General features: G+C 36.1%; 1 protein-coding gene across 3 annotated transcripts in view; it reads left to right on the forward strand.

The window, feature by feature from the left end:
* LOC110458006 (WASH complex subunit 2A-like) overlaps window positions 1-20969 on the forward strand; it is a 37600-nt gene that overhangs the window by 5071 nt on the left and 11560 nt on the right. For 2 of the 3 annotated variants that reach the window (XM_021509529.1, XM_021509531.1), the window contains exons 9-29: window positions 2321-2407; window positions 3527-3643; window positions 4592-4721; window positions 5082-5177; window positions 5828-5931; window positions 7707-7752; window positions 8033-8092; window positions 8502-8684; window positions 10476-10600; window positions 11269-11352; window positions 12092-12288; window positions 13029-13128; window positions 14057-14154; window positions 14549-14642; window positions 15467-15589; window positions 16883-17017; window positions 17851-17982; window positions 18398-18469; window positions 18606-18792; window positions 19442-19885; window positions 20834-20859. In XM_021509529.1, coding sequence (XP_021365204.1) covers window positions 2321-2407; window positions 3527-3643; window positions 4592-4721; window positions 5082-5177; window positions 5828-5931; window positions 7707-7752; window positions 8033-8092; window positions 8502-8684; window positions 10476-10600; window positions 11269-11352; window positions 12092-12288; window positions 13029-13128; window positions 14057-14154; window positions 14549-14642; window positions 15467-15589; window positions 16883-17017; window positions 17851-17982; window positions 18398-18469; window positions 18606-18792; window positions 19442-19885; window positions 20834-20859 — 2640 coding nt within the window. The remainder of the gene's footprint in view (window positions 1-2320; window positions 2408-3526; window positions 3644-4591; window positions 4722-5081; window positions 5178-5827; window positions 5932-7706; window positions 7753-8032; window positions 8093-8501; window positions 8685-10475; window positions 10601-11268; window positions 11353-12091; window positions 12289-13028; window positions 13129-14056; window positions 14155-14548; window positions 14643-15466; window positions 15590-16882; window positions 17018-17850; window positions 17983-18397; window positions 18470-18605; window positions 18793-19441; window positions 19886-20833; window positions 20860-20969) is intronic. The other variant, XM_021509530.1, reaches the window with a different exon arrangement.

Here is a 20969-nt window from a genome sequence, read left to right on the forward strand (position 1 = left end):
TCAATTTTTGAGATTGTGAATAAAATGTTTGACCAATTTTCATAGTAATTACACCATTTAATTGTAATATTGGGGTTATCCTGTAAGAAAATAGAGTTTTATCTAAATTGAATATGAAAATATGTCATTATTTACAACTCTACTAACAAATACTTGCCAAAAAGCTATTTCCCTTGTACGTTACTATTATTCTCTTTATTTCCTCCTTTAAGAAGATTTTACAAACAGAATAATGTAGTTACAATGATAAATTAGATAATAAATGCAAAATCAAATCAAATGGACGATAAGGCAAAATTAGTGCACAAGACTATTAGCTAACACAATAGGAATAGGTTAATCAATTGGAGTACAGTTTACAAAAGAATACATAATTAATAATATTTAAGGATGAAAGTAATATACTTTCTTTTGGACATAACTGTGTTTTTCATTAAATGATATAAGTATTGAATAATTATTATTGTTGATATCTTGTGCTTGAGTTAACTAGTCCTACACAGTGTGGAGTTTAACCCTTTCAACCCTATGTAACTTTAGTAGACCCTACCATGCATTGATCTGGATGAGTCCATTACGGTCTACAATGGTGAAAGGGTAACTAGGTTTGTTCATCTTTTCCTGGGACCACATAAGTAGTAAGCCTAAAGTAAGAATTATGAAAGTCATTGATTGAATATTACTATCCCAATCTGAAAAATTGAGACAAAATAAAGAGGATCCACTTTAAGTAGTTTTGTAGCAGAATTTTATTTAAAAACTTAAGTAGTTCGGCCTTGTTTATTTATGTATATTCCCTTCAAGTGTAATCATGTTATAAGTATAAAGGATAGCTAGACTTAAGTATAATTATACGATGTACTTATAGTAACCTATCAACCATACGGCTAAGGTCATAATAACATAAAGGAAAATAACTGGTAAGATATCTTAAATCACTGCAATTTGTATTTATTTTGATGCATGTAGTGATTGTATTAAGATGTTTGTATATTTTATGCATTTATATGTTTGTTAAAGTCAATTGTGCTGTTTGATTAGCATTATAAAGTAAAGATGAAACAGTACATAATATCAGCGTCACCATATGTTACCAATATTCTCAACTTGTATCAAATGAAGCAAAACAAAAAAAATGTTTGCCCTCTATAATGTTTGCCCTCCTCTGTAATGTTTTCCCTGTTTGCCCTCTATAATGTTTGCCCTCCTCTATAATGTTTGCCATCTATAATGTTTGCCCTTTAAAATGTTTGCCCTCTATAATGTTTGCCCTCAATAGTGTTTGCCCTCTATAATGTTTGCCCTCTATAATGTTTGCCCTCTATAATGTTTGCCCTCTATAATGTTTACCCTCCTCTATAATGTTTACCCTCCTCTATAATGTTTGCCCTCCTCTATAATGTTTGCCCTCTATAATGTTTGTCCTTATAATGTTTGCCCTTTATAATGTTTGCCCTCTATAAGCTATATTTTAACTTTGACCTTGTTGCCCTCTGTAAATTATATTTTAACTTTTACCTTATTGCCCTCTATAATGTTTGCCCTCGATAATGTTTGCCCTCCTCTATAATGTTTGCCCTCTATAATGTTTGTCTGTTTTAATGTTTGCCCTTTATAATGTTTGCCCTTTATAATGTTTGCCCTCTATAAGCTATATTCTAACTTTGACCTTGTTGCGCTCTATAAGTTATATTTTAACTTTTACCCTATTGCCCTCTATAATGTTTGCCCTCCTCTTTAATTTTTGCCCTCTATAATGTTTGCCCTCTATAATGAGGGCATATTTCAGACTGATAAATGTTGTCCCAGTTGGTTTTGTACTTAGAATATCCAAGGTGATAAGTTTATGGTAGAATATCCAAGGTGATAAGTTTATGGTGTCCAATGGAGATGGAGCCAATCAAATGTACTTCCTAGTTGCTACAAAGCTACTTTCAGTTTAATTATTTAGCCTACTTTCAGTTTATTCATTTAGCTTACTTTCAGTTTAATTGTTTAGCTTGCTTTCAGTTTAATTATTTAGCCTACTTTCAGTTTATTCATTTAGCCTACTTTCAGTTTAATTGTTTAGCTTACTTTCAATTTAATTAATTCGCCTACTTTCAGTTTAATTATTTAGCCTACTTTCAGTTTATTCATTTAGCTTACTTTCAGTTTTATTGTTTAGTTTACTTTCAGTTTAACTATTTAGCCTACTTTCAGTTTAATAATTTAGCTTACTTTCAGTTTAATTATTTAGCTTACTTTCAGTATGATTATTTAGCACACTTTCAGTTTAGCATGCTTTTCTTTACACTTTTGTATTGTGTTCTATATATAGTACTCGTATAGCGACAGTGACAGTGACTCTGACGCACCGAAATCGAAACCTGCACCCAGAAAAATTGCACGAGGGAGTTCTGACGAGGTGGGTTAGATTACTTCATCTGTCATCACTCGATGTTGATAATTGATATATTTTGAAAGATGGATTACAATGAGTATTGCCATGTATGACACTTACTAACCGAGCTCCTTGCACAATTTTGATGCTCGGTCAAATTTGTGAATATTTAATGAGATTGCTTTGACCTGATCAAAAAGGTATCAGCACATATATTACATTTTAATCCTTCATCATATGTTATTTGCAATCAGACATCAGTCACAGACACAGGCGACACATTTACTTCCGTGTAATTATTGTTCAACTTCAATTGTATGTTTAACTACATCGGGTTAACACATTGGGTTAGAGAATTTTTCAAATGTAGATAAATATTTAAGGATTAACTTGAATATATTTTTCATGTTATGGAGCTATAACACAAATATATTCAAGTTAATCCTTATATTTTAATCTACTTTACACAATCCCTGTGGAAATCCACTTTTATTGATGGACTCTTTTCTCTTAGAAATTATTGCGCTGCTGTATCAGCCAATCAAAAGCAACGTTACAAACGGCGACGTCATTTTTTTACGTTATGGGCTGATAACATATTGTTTTAAGTCAATGAAAATGCTTGTTACAAGCAAGATTAAATTATACATATTTATCATTGATTTATTCAATGTTTCAATAACAAGTTTTGATAAACCTTTTTGTAAACTGAAAATGAAAGTCATTTCTTTATTAATTTGAAGCTTTGCTTTTCACTTTCCTAATGAAAATTACTTTTAAATATTCAAACAATATTATCATGCTTCAATAATTAGAAAATTAATAAGTTATTCTAGTATTTAGAAAAATGTTCATTATCCATGAATATAAATAAGCAACTTTAGGAAAAAGTTATATTCAAATTTTGAAATACTCTCAGCAGGTTTAGGTACATCGTTCTATATTTTTTTGTATTTATGTAATTTAAGAAAAAGTTAAACTACAAAAATTGGCATTATTATAATATTTTGCCAAAGTTCTTTATATGTATACTTTACAAGAAGATATTATCACGGTACATTTTTGAGGTACTTGGTAAGTTCAAAGCTGTTAAAAATGATTATAAGAACGGAAAATAATAACAATTCATATTTTGTTTTACAGAGTGGTGACAGTGACGATGACCTGTTTGGGGGAAAAGGAAAGGACAGCGATGATCAGGAAGATGATGAGACTGATGATGAAGATGAAGATGAAATTGCAAGAGAAAAAGAAACACAGGTAGGACTTATGTCCAGCCTTCCTAACCATAGAAAAATCTGTAAATAGTTTTAAGACAAAAAAAATTGGAAGCTTAGCAAAACAATATATGTATAATGGAAGATTAATGTATTAATGTAGATTGATTTGATTTCTCGTCTTGCTCAAGCATAAATTTCCTAATGATAATTTATTGATACAAATCCACTCCAATAGTCTGAAGTTTTTAACAATGTTTGAAACCTAGTACACTGATGGTTGTCGGTTCAACTTCTGACATCGCTGTGACTTACTGTATACTAGATAAGTCTTCATGACAGTGTTATTTTCGCACCTTTCGCAGAATGATTCAACCGCAAATTCAACAATGCAGCAAAAATGTCCAGCTCAAGGAAATATCTTATTAAGATCTAGTACGAGACTAAGACAAAGACTACTGATTTAAAATATTGGAGCATTGTTGCTCTGACACATACATACTCAAACTGAAGTGGGGGGNGGAGTTCAAGGCCTAGGTGGGGCAGTCGCCAGGCACTGGCCTTAGGTCAATGGTTTTTCTCCGGGTTATCTGGCTTTAATTTCCTCCACCTCCAAAACCTGGCACGTCCTTAAATGGCCATAACTGTTGATAAAACGTAAAACACAAACAAACCAAACAAACTGAAGAGCCTACAAATATGTGTATAAACCAAGTAGTTGGATAAATAGGCTCAGGTCACTTCTTCGAGCCAGTTTCATTAAATAAAGACACAAAGGACCTACATTGTAACTGTTTCCCGCGAATTCTTTAAGAAATTGCGAAATATGGCATGGTGTCATGTGGTAGGTATTTATTTTCACACAGCAACCCTGGGTAAAGTTGTCATTTGTCTTTTGCCATTCATTGTTATGTTTGTATGTGACACAATACAGCAGCTGTCAGGGTTCTTAAAAACAAAACACAAAGTATGATTTCTTTTCAAACTCTAGCCAAAAGGACCAACCGACTTTGCATCAGAACTGGCTAAAAAGATTGGTGTTCCTGCCAAGAAGCCGCCACCAGAGAGTGATGAGGATGGTGATGACGAGTTTGTAGATGACCCGAAACCAAAGACGAAAGGTGAGATTTATCTCCTTCCTGAAACTACAGTGTTTTTTTTTATTCTGGGAAGAAGGGATCGAGGTATACAAAATCTTTATTTGGAGGAGGAGAGTAAGAGCATTTCAAAATTTTGAGGAAAAGAAAGGGTTGAACATGCTAAGTACAGATTTGTGAAGTTTCCTATTAAGAGGATCTTAAATGATGCAATTGAGAATGAAGTTGATTGTGGATTTTGTATTGGCTTTATGGCTTTATAGTAACTGTTGCTTAAGATTTCATATCAAACAAATAAGGAATTAATGATAATAAAAAAATCAGGTTAGGTTTAATAACTCAATTACAGAGACTGTTATAGGGTTTTTGTTTTTTCAATTACAGGGAAAGAAAAGAAGAGGACAGATTCAGAAAGCAGTCATAAGAAATCCAAAAAAGGAAAGGACAAATCATCGTCAAAGACGAAAGTCCCAGACGATGGTAAACAGTTAATATGGTTTCATCCTATCATACTAATGTAATATTTGTATCTGAATCATACATTTTAGCCTACTGTCATCAGATAGTGGGCTGATCGAATCGCCCTTTTACCCACGGCCTATCGTCTTTCCATCCGTCGATACATCCTTAAACAATTCTTGTTACATGTATTGCTATTGCTCAAATAGTAATGGACAAATCTTTCTCAAATTTCATATGAAGGTCCCCCTTGGTTCATAGTTGTACATGTTCCATTTTGGGATTGACGGAAAAAAATACATATGGCAGCAAACAGCAGTCTTAGTTTTTGAGAGTCAAAGTTTGTTGTTGGTATTTCTCATAGAACTAATGAAGATCTATTGATAGTGGGCATCAAGATCCCCCTGGGATCTCTTGTTTATATTGTATTCAAGTTTCAGTATACTGCAATACCTATGTATTCATCCTCATGTATACCGCCAAACTCAACACATATATGTTACCATAATTCTGTATACTATCATTTGTTTGCAATATTCTGTATGCTATCATAGCTATGTAAGATTTCTATATACAGCTACCGTTATGTATTCATACCTTGTATTACTTTTAGTAACAGAAATGATTTGATGGACTAGTACCTAACATAACCTATGATTTTACTTCTGTAGATGTGGACCTGTTTGGAGCCCCTGAAGAGGAAGACTCCCCGTTTGGTACCTCTGGTGGACTGTTCTCCGCCAGTAAGAGTATGTTTGACGATGACAGTGATGAGGTAAATAAATCTCCCCATTATTGTCAAACAAATTTACTTATAAATCATACATTTTCATGTTAATTTGTAGCAATTGTAAATCTTGAATTCAAGTATTTCCTGGGACACCAAATAATACATATATGTATCACAATTCATCTAACTATGACATAACCTAAATTTGATGGAGGTGTGCTCCTTGGTCCATCCCATGTAGACGGCATACACTTTCACAGTTCTCAGTGTTTACTGATACCAAGATTGTTTATCTGATATCTGATAGACAAATTGAATTCACTCTGGACAATCTGGAACTTAGATAGATGTCATTTTCATCTTTATGTAATCTTCTAAGAGTATAAAGTAGGAGGTGAAATGTGTAGCTTCCTTCCACTATCAATGAACACTTTCGCTATGACTAACAACAATGACGTGTGATTAACAAGATATGGCCGTATATTTGTGCCTCTTATCAAGTTTCCCGACACTGTGTATACATATAGCTGTGCCTCTTTTCAAGTTTCCCCGACCCTGTGTACACATATAGCTGTGCCTCTTATCGAGTTTCCCCGACACTGTGTACACATATAGCTGTGCCTCTTATCAGGTTTCCCGACACTGTGTATACATATAGCGGTGCCTCTCATCAAGCTTCCCCCCACTGTGCATACATATAGCTGTGCCTCTTATCAAGCTTCCCCGACACTGTGTATACATATAGCTGTTCCTCTTATCAAGTTTCCCGACACTGTATATACATATAGCTGTGCCTCTTACAAGTTTCCCGACACTGTGTATACATATATCTGTGCCTCTTATCAAGTTTCCCATCCCTGTGTATACATATAGCTGTGCCTCTTTTCAAGTTTCCCCGACCCTGTGTACACATATAGCTGTGCCTCTTATCAGGTTTCCCGACACTGTGTATACATTTAGCTGTGCCTCTTATCAAGTTTGCCCGACACTGTGTATACATATAGCTGTACCTCTTATCAAGTTTCCCGACACTGGGTATACATATAGCTGTGCCTCTTATCAATTTTCCCGACCCTGTGTATACATATAGCTGTGCCTCTAATCAAGTTTCCCCGACACTGTGTACACATATAGCTGTGCCTGTTATCAAGTTTCCCCGACACTGTGTACACATATAGCTGTGCCTGTTATCAAGTTTCCCCGACACTGTGTACACATATAGCTGTGCCTCTTATCGAGTTTCCCCGACACTGTGTACACATATAGCTGTGCCTGTTATCAAGTTTCCCCGACACTGTGTACACATATAGCTGTGCCTCTTATCAAGTCTCCCGACACTGTGTATACATATAGCGGTGCCTCTCATCAAGCTTCCCCCCACTGTGCATACATATAGCTGTGCCTCTTATCAGGTTTCCCGACACTGTGTACACATATAGCTGTGCCTCTTATCAAGGTTCCTGACACTGTGTATACATATAGCTGTGCCTCTAATCAAGTTTCCCGACCCTGTGTATACATATAGCTGTGCCTCTTATCAAGTTTCCCGACACTGTGTATACATATAGCTGTACCTCTTATCAAGTTTCCCGACACTGTGTATACATGTAGTATTGACCCTGTAATAAGCCCAGTGACCGACACAAATTTCTGACTCGACGTAGGAAAGGGGATTATTACAGGACAATGAAATCTGATTTGATGGCATTTTCTCTGATCGACAATTGACATATATATGGATGGGCTTATTACCAGGCATGGGCTTATTGCAAAACTATTTAAATTAATACCACTCAAATATTTTAACTTTTGTTCTGTAGGGAGGTCTTTTTGGTGATGTGGTGACAGAAGAGGCTATAGAGGAAGGTATGGCTTAAAAATAGAAATTCTCAAGTTTTTCTTTGGATTTTGCTGAAATTGTCAATGAGAATTAATCTGAAAATAATTACAAAAATATGATGATGGCCACTCACAGTTTCTTTATGTAAAATCTATAAGAAGCTTTTCGTGAATATACTATCATGAGTGACTTAATCAAAGAAGCACAAATCTAACTTATTTTTCATTGACTGTCTTACAACATATTTTACAACATAGAATATAGCATTTATTCAGTAAAATGATGATTTCAATGTCATGTTTACAGAGAAACCTAAGAAGAAAACTAGTAAGAAGCCTGCTGGAGGCGTGTCTCTGTTTAGGGCAGGTAAGGAATCATTATCTCCCCAGGTTATAGAATTGTACACATCGTAGCGGAGTAAACATGATATCAGATCAACACCGCATCATAGCATAATTAATGTTAATATATCATTTCAACAACATTTTATAGCGAAATGAGTGTGTCATTGTCATTTCAACAGCACATAATAGCATAGTTAACATTACAATGTCCGATAAAAATGCTATATGATAAAGATAATTTCAGAAAAGTCTTGCATCAAACACATACTAACAAGACCTCAGATTGTCAATTCATGTTGATTTCCTGTCTGATGGTATCCTCTAAATATACCATTATTAACAAATCGGTCCACAAATTTGACATGTCAGGGTTGTATTTTATCTTCAAAATGTTGCTGATGATTTTGTCTACGAGGTCATTTGTCTTCCAGATGATGATGATATGTTTGAGTCCAGTACGAAGGAAAGAAGTGACTCCAACAAAAAGCCAACGTCCATATCGGCTCCAAGCACTAAGAAAGGCGGAGGCGCTGGCAGTGGATTCTTTGATGACGACGACGATGAGGATGAGGATGCCGGTGATTTGTTTGCCACATCAAACAAAAAACCATCAGGTCATTATATAGATTTCGTTTTCCTTTTAACTAAACTATGTTTAGTTCAAAACAGGTGGCAGCACTGTACTACGCTTAAATGTTGATGTACAAACTGTATACCGAGAAACTTTCACCCTGACAAACTTTCACCCTGACAAACTTTCACCCTGACAAACTTCGCTCTCCACACATAGAATCTGTTTTTCGCTCAGTGTTAATTTCGCCTTCCACATGTTATTACTCTGTATAGTATGTTGTGTATTTATTTTCAGTGTCGTGGTAAATCCGCTCTCAATATGAAGGAGGAAAAAGGCGATAGATAAACTGTGACGAAAATTTCCCGATACACAGTATACATTACATATCTTATATAGGGTGTCACATACAATTCCCAAATGTTATATGTCAGTTAAATATTTCAGTTAAATACGTTGGTTAGCATGTACAATGTACAAAGCCTAAGGCCAAGTTCATACAAACGCTTCACCAGTCATTTGCCTAACAACATCCTCGGTATCCAGGGGTTACGCTCTCTTTCACTCTCTACACCCCTGGAATGTGTCATAGCAAAATTGAAGGTTCAGTGTGCGCCACCTTGTCGATGAGAAAAGAAGGCTAGTTTGATCCTTTGATATACATCAAAAGAATCTCGCGATCACATAACGGTAAAATTTGACAGGCTTTGAAGTCGGGCGTCTCTCCTTTGTAATCTTCAAAGGACAGGTATCAGCCTAGCGATTGGTCAGTTTGTTTTTACCCGAGACCAATCAAACAGCTATCTTTGTGTCTTTAATTTTGCTATGGCATATTCCAGGGGTGTAGAGAGCGAAAGTGAGCGTAACCTCTGGACATGGAGGATGGCCTAACAAAGGTGACAGTACATATTGTACTAGTCATCTAAATGTCAGGCTCAAACATTTCACTGGTTGGGCTATATGAACCTTTACTTGACAAACTCGAGGGAAATATTTAGAAATTGGTCAATATTTATAACTACATGAAGACAAAGACTTAGTTCAAAGTTGAACAAGATGTAACTGGACGGCGTATATTTTTCCACCCCTGCGGTACTCTTGTTGTCATTTACATTTAAAATTATCATCTTTGCTATATGTTGTATAACTGCATTAGTTTAAGCTATAATATTCAATGGAACTTGGATGCATCTAGATTTGTATTAAATATGTTGTTTTATTTTAAGAATTATTTCATTATTTATAAAAGAGTATTCTCCACTCTGAATATAGGTTCAACATATATCAATATTCTGTATTAAATCTGAATGGTACAAGTAAAGCATCTTAACTCATTTACCCCTAAAGACACATTTGAGCTCTTTTGATTCCAAGGTTGGAATAGTTCATTATGAATTTCAGGGGTGAATTAGTTAGAGAAATTCAAGTATACTGTGTATCTCTTAACCCCATTTGTGAAAAATTAATTAAGTCTATTGGTGGTTGGGGTGTCTCAAGTTAGAGCCAACAAGTACATTTTATCATGAAAATGGAGTAGTTTATGCTGTATTGAGAAACTGAACGGAAAACCAATTGTATCAGGGAAATATATTGAGTTATATATATTATTGATCTAATTCTGTGTCAGTAGATAACTTGATGAATAATTTTACATACTTTATCAAAAAAAAAAAAAACCCATTTGTATCAGAAGTAAAATCCATAATCATGAATTTGATTTGAAAGTTGCATAATGATGACCTTGACTTAAGATTGTGACTGATAGACTTTGACATAGTATCGGTGATGTGTGTTGATGACGTTGACTTCTAGTAAGGTTGTCTTTGTGTTTCAGGAGAAGAAAAGGTCAAAGCTCCATCTAAATCTGCATTGTTTGATGACGAGGATGATGAGGGGGATTTGTTTGGATCAGGTTCAGCAGCAAAACCACCAGAGGAGAAAAAGAAACCAGAGAAAAAGGTTAGGGTCATACAGTCAGAAGACTGGTTAACGAATGTCTATAAGGCAAGGTATCAAGAAATGCAGGATCCTAAGGTTAAAGGTGAAATAAACACAAGTTCAAAGGTCAATTAATGTGGGGTCACTGGTCAACAATGTAAGGGGTCAAACAAAGGGACATTAATGTTGAATATTTAGCTCATTTGGCTCAAGGGGCCAGGTGAGCTTATCCTGTGGTATGGCATCCATCATCTGTCAACTTTTTCTTTAAACAATTTCTTCTTGACGGGAGAATAGAAGGTATGGGATCCTATAGGTTTGACATTTAGTAACCTTTGATAAAGCCACTTTGGGTTTCTGTGAAAATTTGGAATATTGAATTTTCTGTTTTAAGAAATAATCAACTTAAATTCCCAAATTCCTGAATAATTTGTTTTGAGACTACAAAATATAACAACAAAAAAACAAAGCACAATTTCCATATTACTAGACTCTGGTATGACAATTTTTAGGTCACCTGAGCTTTAGCTCAAGTGACCTATTGCTATCCGTTTTCGTCCGTCGTCGTCCGTCGTCCGTCGTCCGTCATCCGTCGTCCGTCGTCCGTCGTCCGTCGTCCGTTAACATTTTACATTTCAAACTTAAAGTCAAGTTCTGCTGGGCCGATTGAACNGTTTGTGTTCTCACAGCTACCAGCGGGGGCTGTCTCCATGTTTGGTAGTGGACCTAACCCACTAGCTGCTGCTCTGAAGAAACAGCGTCCAGCCTCTGATGTAAGTGGACATATTCTATAAACCAGATCCAGTTTGCTGTCCGGTCTAGACATAATGTCAGATTTCAGGCCTTGTCATTGTGAGACAAACAATCTAATCATTGGTTGTTGAGGGAACTTTTATTATTTCTGTTTTAGAAATAATTACCTTTTGCAATGCAGAATGTTATTTCAGTCACAAAAATGTAACATATATGTAGGGTAGGAAGTCTTAAAGCTAGCAGTTAAAGCTAGGTGGAACAGCATATTTGGGGAAGAAGGCTTAATTTAGAAGGTAAAACTTCAGAGCCAGCTCCGTAAAGCCATCTTGGCAAGTTCATTTTCTCAATTTGTGAGATCATAGACAATATTCCTAGCCTCTTTCACAATTTACGCTCTTAATTATTGAATTTGAAAGTTTCGTCCATAATATAGACATGATAAGGAAACAACTTTTCCAAGCATCGTTTATCATGTTGATGAAGGATTAGTGTTTTTTTAATATACATATATGGTGATTTGTCTTCCTGTTTACCACGGTCTGTCTATAGTTGTCGGAAATAGTTTTTTAACCTTTTATAAGGAACCTTACTTGTCAGTTTTGATATGCTTGATCAGACACATGTCTTTTAAAATTTCTTCCTTCTTTTCTTACACTCTTTACAAATTTTCATGTGTATATTATTTATATTTATATATAATAATTTATTAAATATATCTGTATTTATATTCTAAAATAGATTTTGTTCCGTTTATACCAGGATGAAGACAGCGATGCCTCAGCTGGACACAAGTCCCGTAGCAGCAGCATTAAATCTAGCCAATCACAGTCCTCTTTGTCTTCACGACAAGTTGATAAAGTGAAGAAAGATGGCCGGAGTTCTTCCAACAATAGTCTGTTTGATGAGGATGCTGATGACAGTTTATTCAGTAGTCCTCCTAAACCAAGAGCAGACAGGTGAGTTTTCTACTTCTGTAATAATGATATACACAAATATTAACACATGGGCGTGGTGTATGTTGTCAAATATTAACACAGGGGCATGGTGTGTGTTGTCAAATATTAACACAGCATGGTGTATGTTGTCAAATGTTAACACAGGGGCATGGTGAATGTTGCCAAATATTAACACAGGGATGTGGTGAATGTTGTCAAATATTAACACAGGGGTGTGGTGTATTTTGTCAAATATTAACACAGGGGTGTGGTGTATGTTGTCAAATATTAACACAGGGGCGTGGTGTATATTGACAAACAATAACACAGGGGCCTGGGGATTTTAACAGACAATAGAACAAGGGTCTGTCGGATGTAGATGACCCTTATCACTGCTTCAGAGATATTGACAGGATTAAACATGTTGATGGTCAGTAGGACAACAGCCTTGGCATTCAACATTGAAATTGTTGCCCTGGGGGATGAAGAATTAGGCCATCACAGGGACATGTGGATTAAACTTTTAAAGAAAGTTCTGCTTAAAAATGAGTGAAGGTATTTTTGGCTAGTTTAGCATGGAGCGTCCCATTGCTGAGGATACCAAGGTTGTATGGATATGAATGGTGTGGCCAGTCCTGGAGACAAGAAAGGGTCCTTAAAAGGGGAAGGAGGTGTATATCAGAAATGTTTTAACAGTTCAACCCAAATTGTTTGTTCTACAATTTCTGTATCCTGGTAAATCAATTTTTATGTTTTTTCAGTAAATCGAAAGCTAAGCCAGTAGATTCATTGTTTGGAGAGGATGAAGATGACGGTTTGTTTGGTATGGGAAAGAAACCTAACAAAAAAGCAGCAGCAAAGGTATAAAGCTGGTATTATCAGTGTATAATAGATTAATATGGTATCGTGGATACATAGGGCTATTGTCATTTGTCATAAGGATCCCTCTACCACTGTCAAAAACTGTAACGGTTTATTCTAGCATGACTAGCTTTGATAAATCATTGCTGAAAAGAAAACCATACCATGCACAATGAATTGTTCCACTCTTAAAAAAACTCATTGTTTCTGGGTAGAGAAAAACCTTACCTATGACTTCTATATACAGTGAAACCTCAGGGTAAAGGACACTATACACAGTGAAACCTCAGGGTAATGGACACTATATACAGTGAAACCTTGGGGTAATGGACATTATACACAGTGAAACCTCAGGGTAATGGACATTATATACAGTGAAACCTAGGGGTAATGGACACTATACACAGTGAAACCTCAGGGTAATGGACACTATACACAGTGAAACCTTGAGGTAATGGACATTATATACAGTAAAACCTTGGGGTAATGGACATTATACACAGTGAAACCTCAGGGTAATGGACACTATACACAGTGAAACCTTGGGGTAATGGACACTATACACAGTGAAACCTCAGGGTAATGGACATTATATATATATCTGTATGGTTTCTTCGTAAAGTACAACCTTGTTAGTATGGGGTCAGGACTAAACAATTAAACCTGATTATTCTGTGTTAAGTATTCTAACAAAAATGGAAAACAAATGTTTGAAATAATTAGAACGTCACCTGTCATGTGTTAAAACTTGCCTCTATATCAGGAGCATTTATAAGTGCGGACTAATTTTGTAATTCACGATCAGAGTTAACGATTTACTTTTGGGACTATTTTCTTTATCTACTCTCTGAGTTGGGATTTATGTTAGGACTGTTTTTTGGGACTATTTTCTTTATTTCTGATCTGAGTTGAGATATATTGTTTACAGAGTAAGGTGACAGAGAAGCCTAAATCAAGTGGTCTGTTTGGGGAGGAAGATGAGGAAGGAGACATGTTTGATGGCGCCCCAGTCAAGTCTACCCCCAGGTATATTGTCATTTCAAATTGTCCATTTTCCTTGTTTAATTTCCACACAATCAGTTGATAAACAAAAAATATTAACATGACAGTATGAACAACACGTAATGTTAGTATAAATGTTTTAATTTATTTTGTTCTATGTATTTTAGTTTTATATGTGAAAATGATAGTGTCTGAACTAAAAATTAAAAAAAAATCTTCTTAATAAAGTTATGAAATGATATAAATTAAAAAAAAAATCTTCATAATAACATTACGAAAATTATGCCAACTCTTTTCAATCTTACCAGATACATGAAGATTGTATAAAATAATTACATTACGAAAATTTGGTTGGGTGGAATAGTGAATTAGATTGACTTTGCTGGTTTGTAAGCCTTTCTCTGTCCTATACACACAGTAAGAAACCTGTGGGAGGCGTGTCCTTGTTTGGTGGGGCTGATATTCTCGGCAAAAAAAAAGCAGACCCAACACCAGAGCCAGTACAGAAACAGGTCAGTTGTCTCCAGTAATGAACTTACTTATGATATTTAATCATATGAGCAATCCACAGGATTTCAACCTGTGTTAATAAAAACCTGTCGGCTGTATTTTTTAAACAAGATAGCTAACTTTGTTCTGAATGGTAATGGGTATTCTGACATACTCATGAAATATACACGTTGTATACTGTATACCATGAAATATATACACGTTGTATACTGTATACCATGAAATATACACGTTGTATACTGCATACCATGAAATGTTCGTTGTATATAAACATTCATGGTTTTCGTGGAGGCTACGGAACCACGAATATAAATACAACGAATTTAATTCATATATACTGGACTACTCTTTGTTTATATAGGGAATCCACGAAAGTTTGTAGCACAAAACGATCTAATGGCTTTCAGCCATGAAAGAAAATACTCACGAATATTTCATGTTATACAGTAACGTATTCAACATTACACCGTTAATTATTCTCTTTATCTTAACACAATAAGGGCATATCTCAACGTAAATGGTACAGGAACTTACCATAATATAAATCGTTTATTAACCAGATACAATTTTGAAACAATACCAAGTTATGTTAGATAGCTGTTACCAAATGTACAAATGTCCATAGACATATTTCAAGTCCACAAAAGATCTTTTTGCATGAACACAGGGATAAATATCTCCATGGACCTAACAAAGTTCAGCCTTCTCTCTGATATCTGCTAAATGTTTCTTTGTATATTCAAGGAATGTTTTAACATTTTGCCGCGAATGTATTGCTTTGGTAACCATGGTCAACGTTACAATGCGACGGTCTTTGTCTGCACAGGAACCTCCAAAGACACAAGCTGCTGCGCCGAACAAGTCTCCTCTGTCACTGTTTGATGATAACGCGGACGAAGAAGATGATTTGTTTGGAGGAGTTGGTGATGTGGCCACCAAAGCACCACAGGTGTGTACATAACCTTGTACTGTTCAGCTCCCTCTGTTTTTAGGTCGTTTATATAAAACGTTGGATATAAACAGGGCTTTAAATTTATTTGAGTTAACATCGACAGCTATCAGCTTGGTGCAGATATAAACTAGGCATTGGATGTTAAAGTTAACATAAACCGCAATCCACTGGGCCTGGGCCAAGTGGCTCCAAGTAATGTTAGGTTAATCGGACAATATATAAAAGTTTCAGTCTCAAATATTCCCAGGATTATTGAAGTCAATTGTGAAATCATGTGTCAAGATATTGATGATATCCTAAAGACAAAATCATAAAAATAACTTGTATAATTCAGAAAGTTAAACAATGACCTATTTGATATTTGATATTTATTCACCAGGATATTCGATTGTGAATTCAACTATATCATCATTATTTCTTCCAACACATCAAATATTATTAGGTTTGACATATTATCTAAAAGAAATTCACATTTCATGGTTTTGTGATGTCACACTTGTGACTTAATATTTTCATAACAGATTTTAATGAAACTAAATTTGCTTCTAAATCCTGTTAAGGGTGCTCGGCTCCCACCTGAGGATTTGTATTGTAATTGATAACATCAAGTTAATATTTTTTCCTATATTAAAACATCAGTATGCAGACATGGTTAAGCTGTTAATTGTTATTGGGCGGATTGGTTGAGTGGTTAACACTCCGGCCTTCCACACAGTGGTGAACACAGGTATCTGTGCTGTAGCATTCAAGTGAGGTGGCACTATAAATGATACTGTTGGAAGCACGGTCTCCCTACAAACAGAACACATTACATCTCCAGCACACACGCAGGCATACACACATAGGAAGATATTAGCCTGGTGGCATAGGGCTAGAAGTTAGCACCTGATAAGGCAGCTCCTAAGAATTCCTCCAAAATTGTATTGATTAATGTATATGCTAATTGTATTNACAAATTCCTCCAAAATTGTATTGATTTATGTATATGCTAATTGTATTAATTGTATATATATGTCCTGTAAAGCGCTTTAGAGTGGCTTATTCTAGCTAGATAGGGCGCTATATCAAATGTTGTATAGTATTCTAGCTAGATAGGGCGTATATCAAATGTTGTATAGTATTCTAGCTAGATAGAGCGTATATCAAATGTTATATAGTATTCTAGCTAGATAGGGTGCTATATCAAACGTTGTATATTATTCTAGCTAGATAGGGCGTATATCAAATGTTGTATATTATTCTAGCTAGATAGGGCGCTATATCAAATGTTTTATATTGTTCTGTTTCTAGGCCAAACCTGTGGCCACAACAGGAGGGAAGAGAGATTTGTTTGGTGATGAGGATGTCCTGTTTGGAGGGGCTGAGGAGGAGTCCCCCGGGGTCAATCTGTTTGGCTCTCCTGCTTCCCCTGGCACATCACCAGAGGTAAACGTCAGGATTTCTGGTTCCAGTTTTCACTTCATTCATGTGCCTTTAATGTGTTCGAGTTATCTCCCTTAACACAATTAATGATCATTTTACAAGTTTTGTCAATAAATGCATTGTTGTGTATAGGGCTTAGCGGTCAGATATGTGTATGCCCTATATATAGTAATCATGGTGTCTGTCTGTCTGTCGGTCTGTCAGTCTGTCTGTCCACATTTTCGTTTTCGTAGATTATCTTGGAAACCAAGAGACTAATCTTTCTGAAATTTGACAAGGTGAAATATAGTTATTTGGCATTTAAAAATGGTGGAGGTCAGTCAGACACATAGCGGGGCCCTTGCTGACCTGTCGGTGTACTTGTTAGATAAGAAAAAGTTAAATTACTCAATATTTAAGATTTTTCACAATTCCATATACAGTATGCAGTATTTATTTAGCATAACTATATAGAACGAAAAAGAAATAACAGCGCTTTACGTACAGAGTACCATAAAGATGAAATATCTTACTACCATCACCACTATTATGAAACATGTAAGTCATTTCATTGCTAGTTGGCATTACTTCTTGTATAAAATAAGTTTGATTCACGTGTATATTTTAGGATATGTCATATTTTAGTGGACAAGTTAAAGAAGGATATGGTATTCCTGATATATTGCTATTCATTTGTTATGTCTGAAACTGTCCATTTTTTTAGCTCTGCCTACAGTGCAGTCCAAGTTTGTTCGTTAATCCTAGAGTTTTTATGAACCTCCTGAACTGTTTCAACCGGGATATGCAAATGCGGCCCATGTATCAAATCTCATGAACAATTTCAACTTCTTTTTCAGAAGAGTTCGCCTGTAAAGTCAAAGGCAGCTCCGACCCCTAAGGCGCCTGTTACCAAGGTAACACAGAAATCAAGCTCAGGTCTGTTTAACGATGACGATGACGACGACATGTTTGGATCGTCAGCACCAAAGGTAAAAAGAACATTGGAACACAAAGCATTAGAGTGTTAGATGAAGTCAAAAGATAAAAAAAATATTTTAAGTTTTACTGCAAAAGACAAGTTTTCCTGTTTGAGTAAATTAATGATGATTTACTTTTGTAGACTCTAAACTTTGTTTTTAGGCTACATGTAAGATGAAGTTAAATGTGTTCATGTGACAACTTGTCCATTGAAAATTACCCAAGTAAAACATTTCCTCTGTTCCTACCTGATCATTCCAGTTTTCTGCCGGGACAGGTGTGTGACGATAATTTATTGAATATCCAACAGAATAAAATTGGAACTCGTTTTGATATGCTTGCCAGGTTGTTCCAGGAAAGTATTTGATATAAAATTGTTTTTGAAAAATTCTGCTCCAATCTTTCTCTTTAAATTCTGTATTTTAGGTACGGGCGGACAGTGGGGCGACACTCCCTGTGGCTGGGGTCACTACGGAGGAGAGTTCTGATACACCAAAGGTCTGAATCACTAGTTATATAATCATCTCACAGCTTGGTTCTTACTACTTCAAATACCAATACTGAATTTGAAAGAAAAATGTCTTGTGATTTCATGTTTGTCAGCAAATTTGATTTAGTATTGTTTATTTTGTAGAATAAGGAGGCTACAAAGCCCTGGAAACCTGTAGGAGGCGTGTCCATCATGGGGGGTATCGATCCCTTCGCCATCAAAAAACGAAGACCAGTCGGTGAATCAGACGAGGAGGACGATGTGGGGCCAAAGAAAACAGAAGTAAAGGAACCACCAGAGCCTGCCCAGTCTGCTCCGGTAACAAAAAAAGGTATAGGCCGATAGATCAGAAAAGGTTCTGTTCTTAGAAGAATTTTACAGTGTGTCATATACATATGTAAGTGTATCCATGTGGAACCAAGGCATATGCTGAAGGTAGAATTAACTTACCCCCACAAACCTACATGATAATTAATCCCCCACAGATGGTAGCAGAGGGGACTACAGGTTTGTACTGCATTGGTCAGTGTGTCCTAGGCGTATCTCATGTAACCTGTGCATGTGAATACCTTTTGGTATGGTAGCGTCACAAACTGAAACATAGGGTCTTGTGCAGAGAGTATAGAGAGTTATAGCCCTTTGTTCACCGTGGGTCGCTCTATCGAGGGCATGTCTCGTATTCCCTGGTAGGCACGTGGCATGTCTCGTATTCCCTGGTAGGCACACGGCATGTCTCGTATTCCCTGGTAGGCACACGGCATGTCCCGTATTCCCTGGTAGGCACACGGCAGGGCCCTTGTTGACCTGGCAAGGTTCTAGTTGCATCGACCACTGCATTCCAGAAAGTAATCGGGTCAATACAAATTTCGATAATTTTTTATTTTATTTTTAAATTTGTTATTGCATCAATCACATAATTAAGGTACAAGTGAGACAAAGGTGCTTGATTCTATAAAATGTAACACTATTTATTTTTCCAGTTGATCCCTTATTTGGTGATGACGATGATAGTGATGACATGTTCACAGTCTCCAAACCAAGTCCTAAACCCTCGACTATTTCCGCCACTAAACCTCCCCAGAAAACTGAGGATGTCTTTAGCCCCAACAAACCTGCCAACACTTCAGTGCCAAAACCCAAGCCTGGTCCCCTGTCTGTGGACGATGACGAGGATGATGATGACATGTTTGGTCGGAAGCCTCCCCCATTACAACTTGACTCTCCAGCTAAATCAAAAGTGGGTGATGTATTTAGTTCGTCCCCCTCCTCAGAAAGCGATATGTTTGGCTCGTCACCCCCCGCGCTAGAGGAACCACAAACGGCACCACCAAAGGTGAAGAAGCCGCCTGCGGGGGCTGTGTCCATGTTTGGTGGGGTTGATCCATTCGCAGCCATGAAGAAAAAACAAGCTGTAGAAAGTGAAAGTAAGTGTTATTGTTTGATTTGTAAAATGATTGATAAATGTTAAGGGTACAGCCAACATGATGGTGGAATAATCTCGTCCTCTGTCCCTCGTCTGGATACTCAAAAGTATGCAGGACAATTGAGTAAAATGGTTTACATATTAATATAAACTTTATTTCATTTCCTTTTTTCCCCGTTTACAGTATGATGTAAAGCAATACACAATTGTTGAAATTAGATTTGTAAACAAGTTTAACAACTTATGTAGATCCGTATCCAGGTTACATATTCATAGATTCAATCACAACAGGCGAAGGAGCAGGTTGTCCTTGTGGTTTATTAGGATCGCAGGTGTCTTGTAGTTTATATTAGAATAATGATTCTAATAAACTATAAGAACTAGTCGATCCTTTGCCTGTTGGGATTGAAGCTATGGTTGATGAAGAATACATCACAGCTAGGTACGACTCATACTGTCTGGATTGTGGAATGACGGAATGCAGCATCATTGTCTATAAAATCCAATTATTACCGTTATAGCATAAATATATGTCATTGGTTCCTGTCCGTAATTTTTCTTGCTCTCCGTAAACCTGTTTTTCTTGCTCTCCGTAAACCTGTTTTTCATAAACCTGTTTTTCTTGCTCTCCTCAAACCTGTTTTTCGTAAACCTGTTTTTCTTGCTCTCCGTAAACCTGTTTTTCTTGCTCTCCGTAAACCTGGTTTTCTTGCTCTCCGTAATCCTGGTTTTCTTATTACACCTAAGATATTGCAGTTACTTATTTCATTTGTTACATATTGTCGTATTCTTTAGAAAAGGAGTCCAATTTTTGGAAATATTTTTGTAAGAAAGTTTATTTAAAAACGTGTCCTTTCCAGAACAGTTTTTAAGGAGTTTTATAAAATTGAAAAAATTGTACTACGAATATGTTTTACAAATAATATATGAACAAAACATGTTTTTTCAGAGACAGCAGAAGATTCAGAAGAACAGGTAATCATGATTATTTTTGTATTGTAGTTTTGGTGTGGCTTTACCTGGTAGTGTTTAGCTCTCTGACTTTTTCTCGTAGTGTTTTAGTAGGAGGTTTGCCTTCTGTCATG

This window comes from Mizuhopecten yessoensis, unplaced genomic scaffold, assembly GCF_002113885.1.
Source record: "Mizuhopecten yessoensis strain PY_sf001 unplaced genomic scaffold, ASM211388v2 scaffold9399, whole genome shotgun sequence".
Taxonomy (NCBI): domain Eukaryota; kingdom Metazoa; phylum Mollusca; class Bivalvia; order Pectinida; family Pectinidae; genus Mizuhopecten; species Mizuhopecten yessoensis.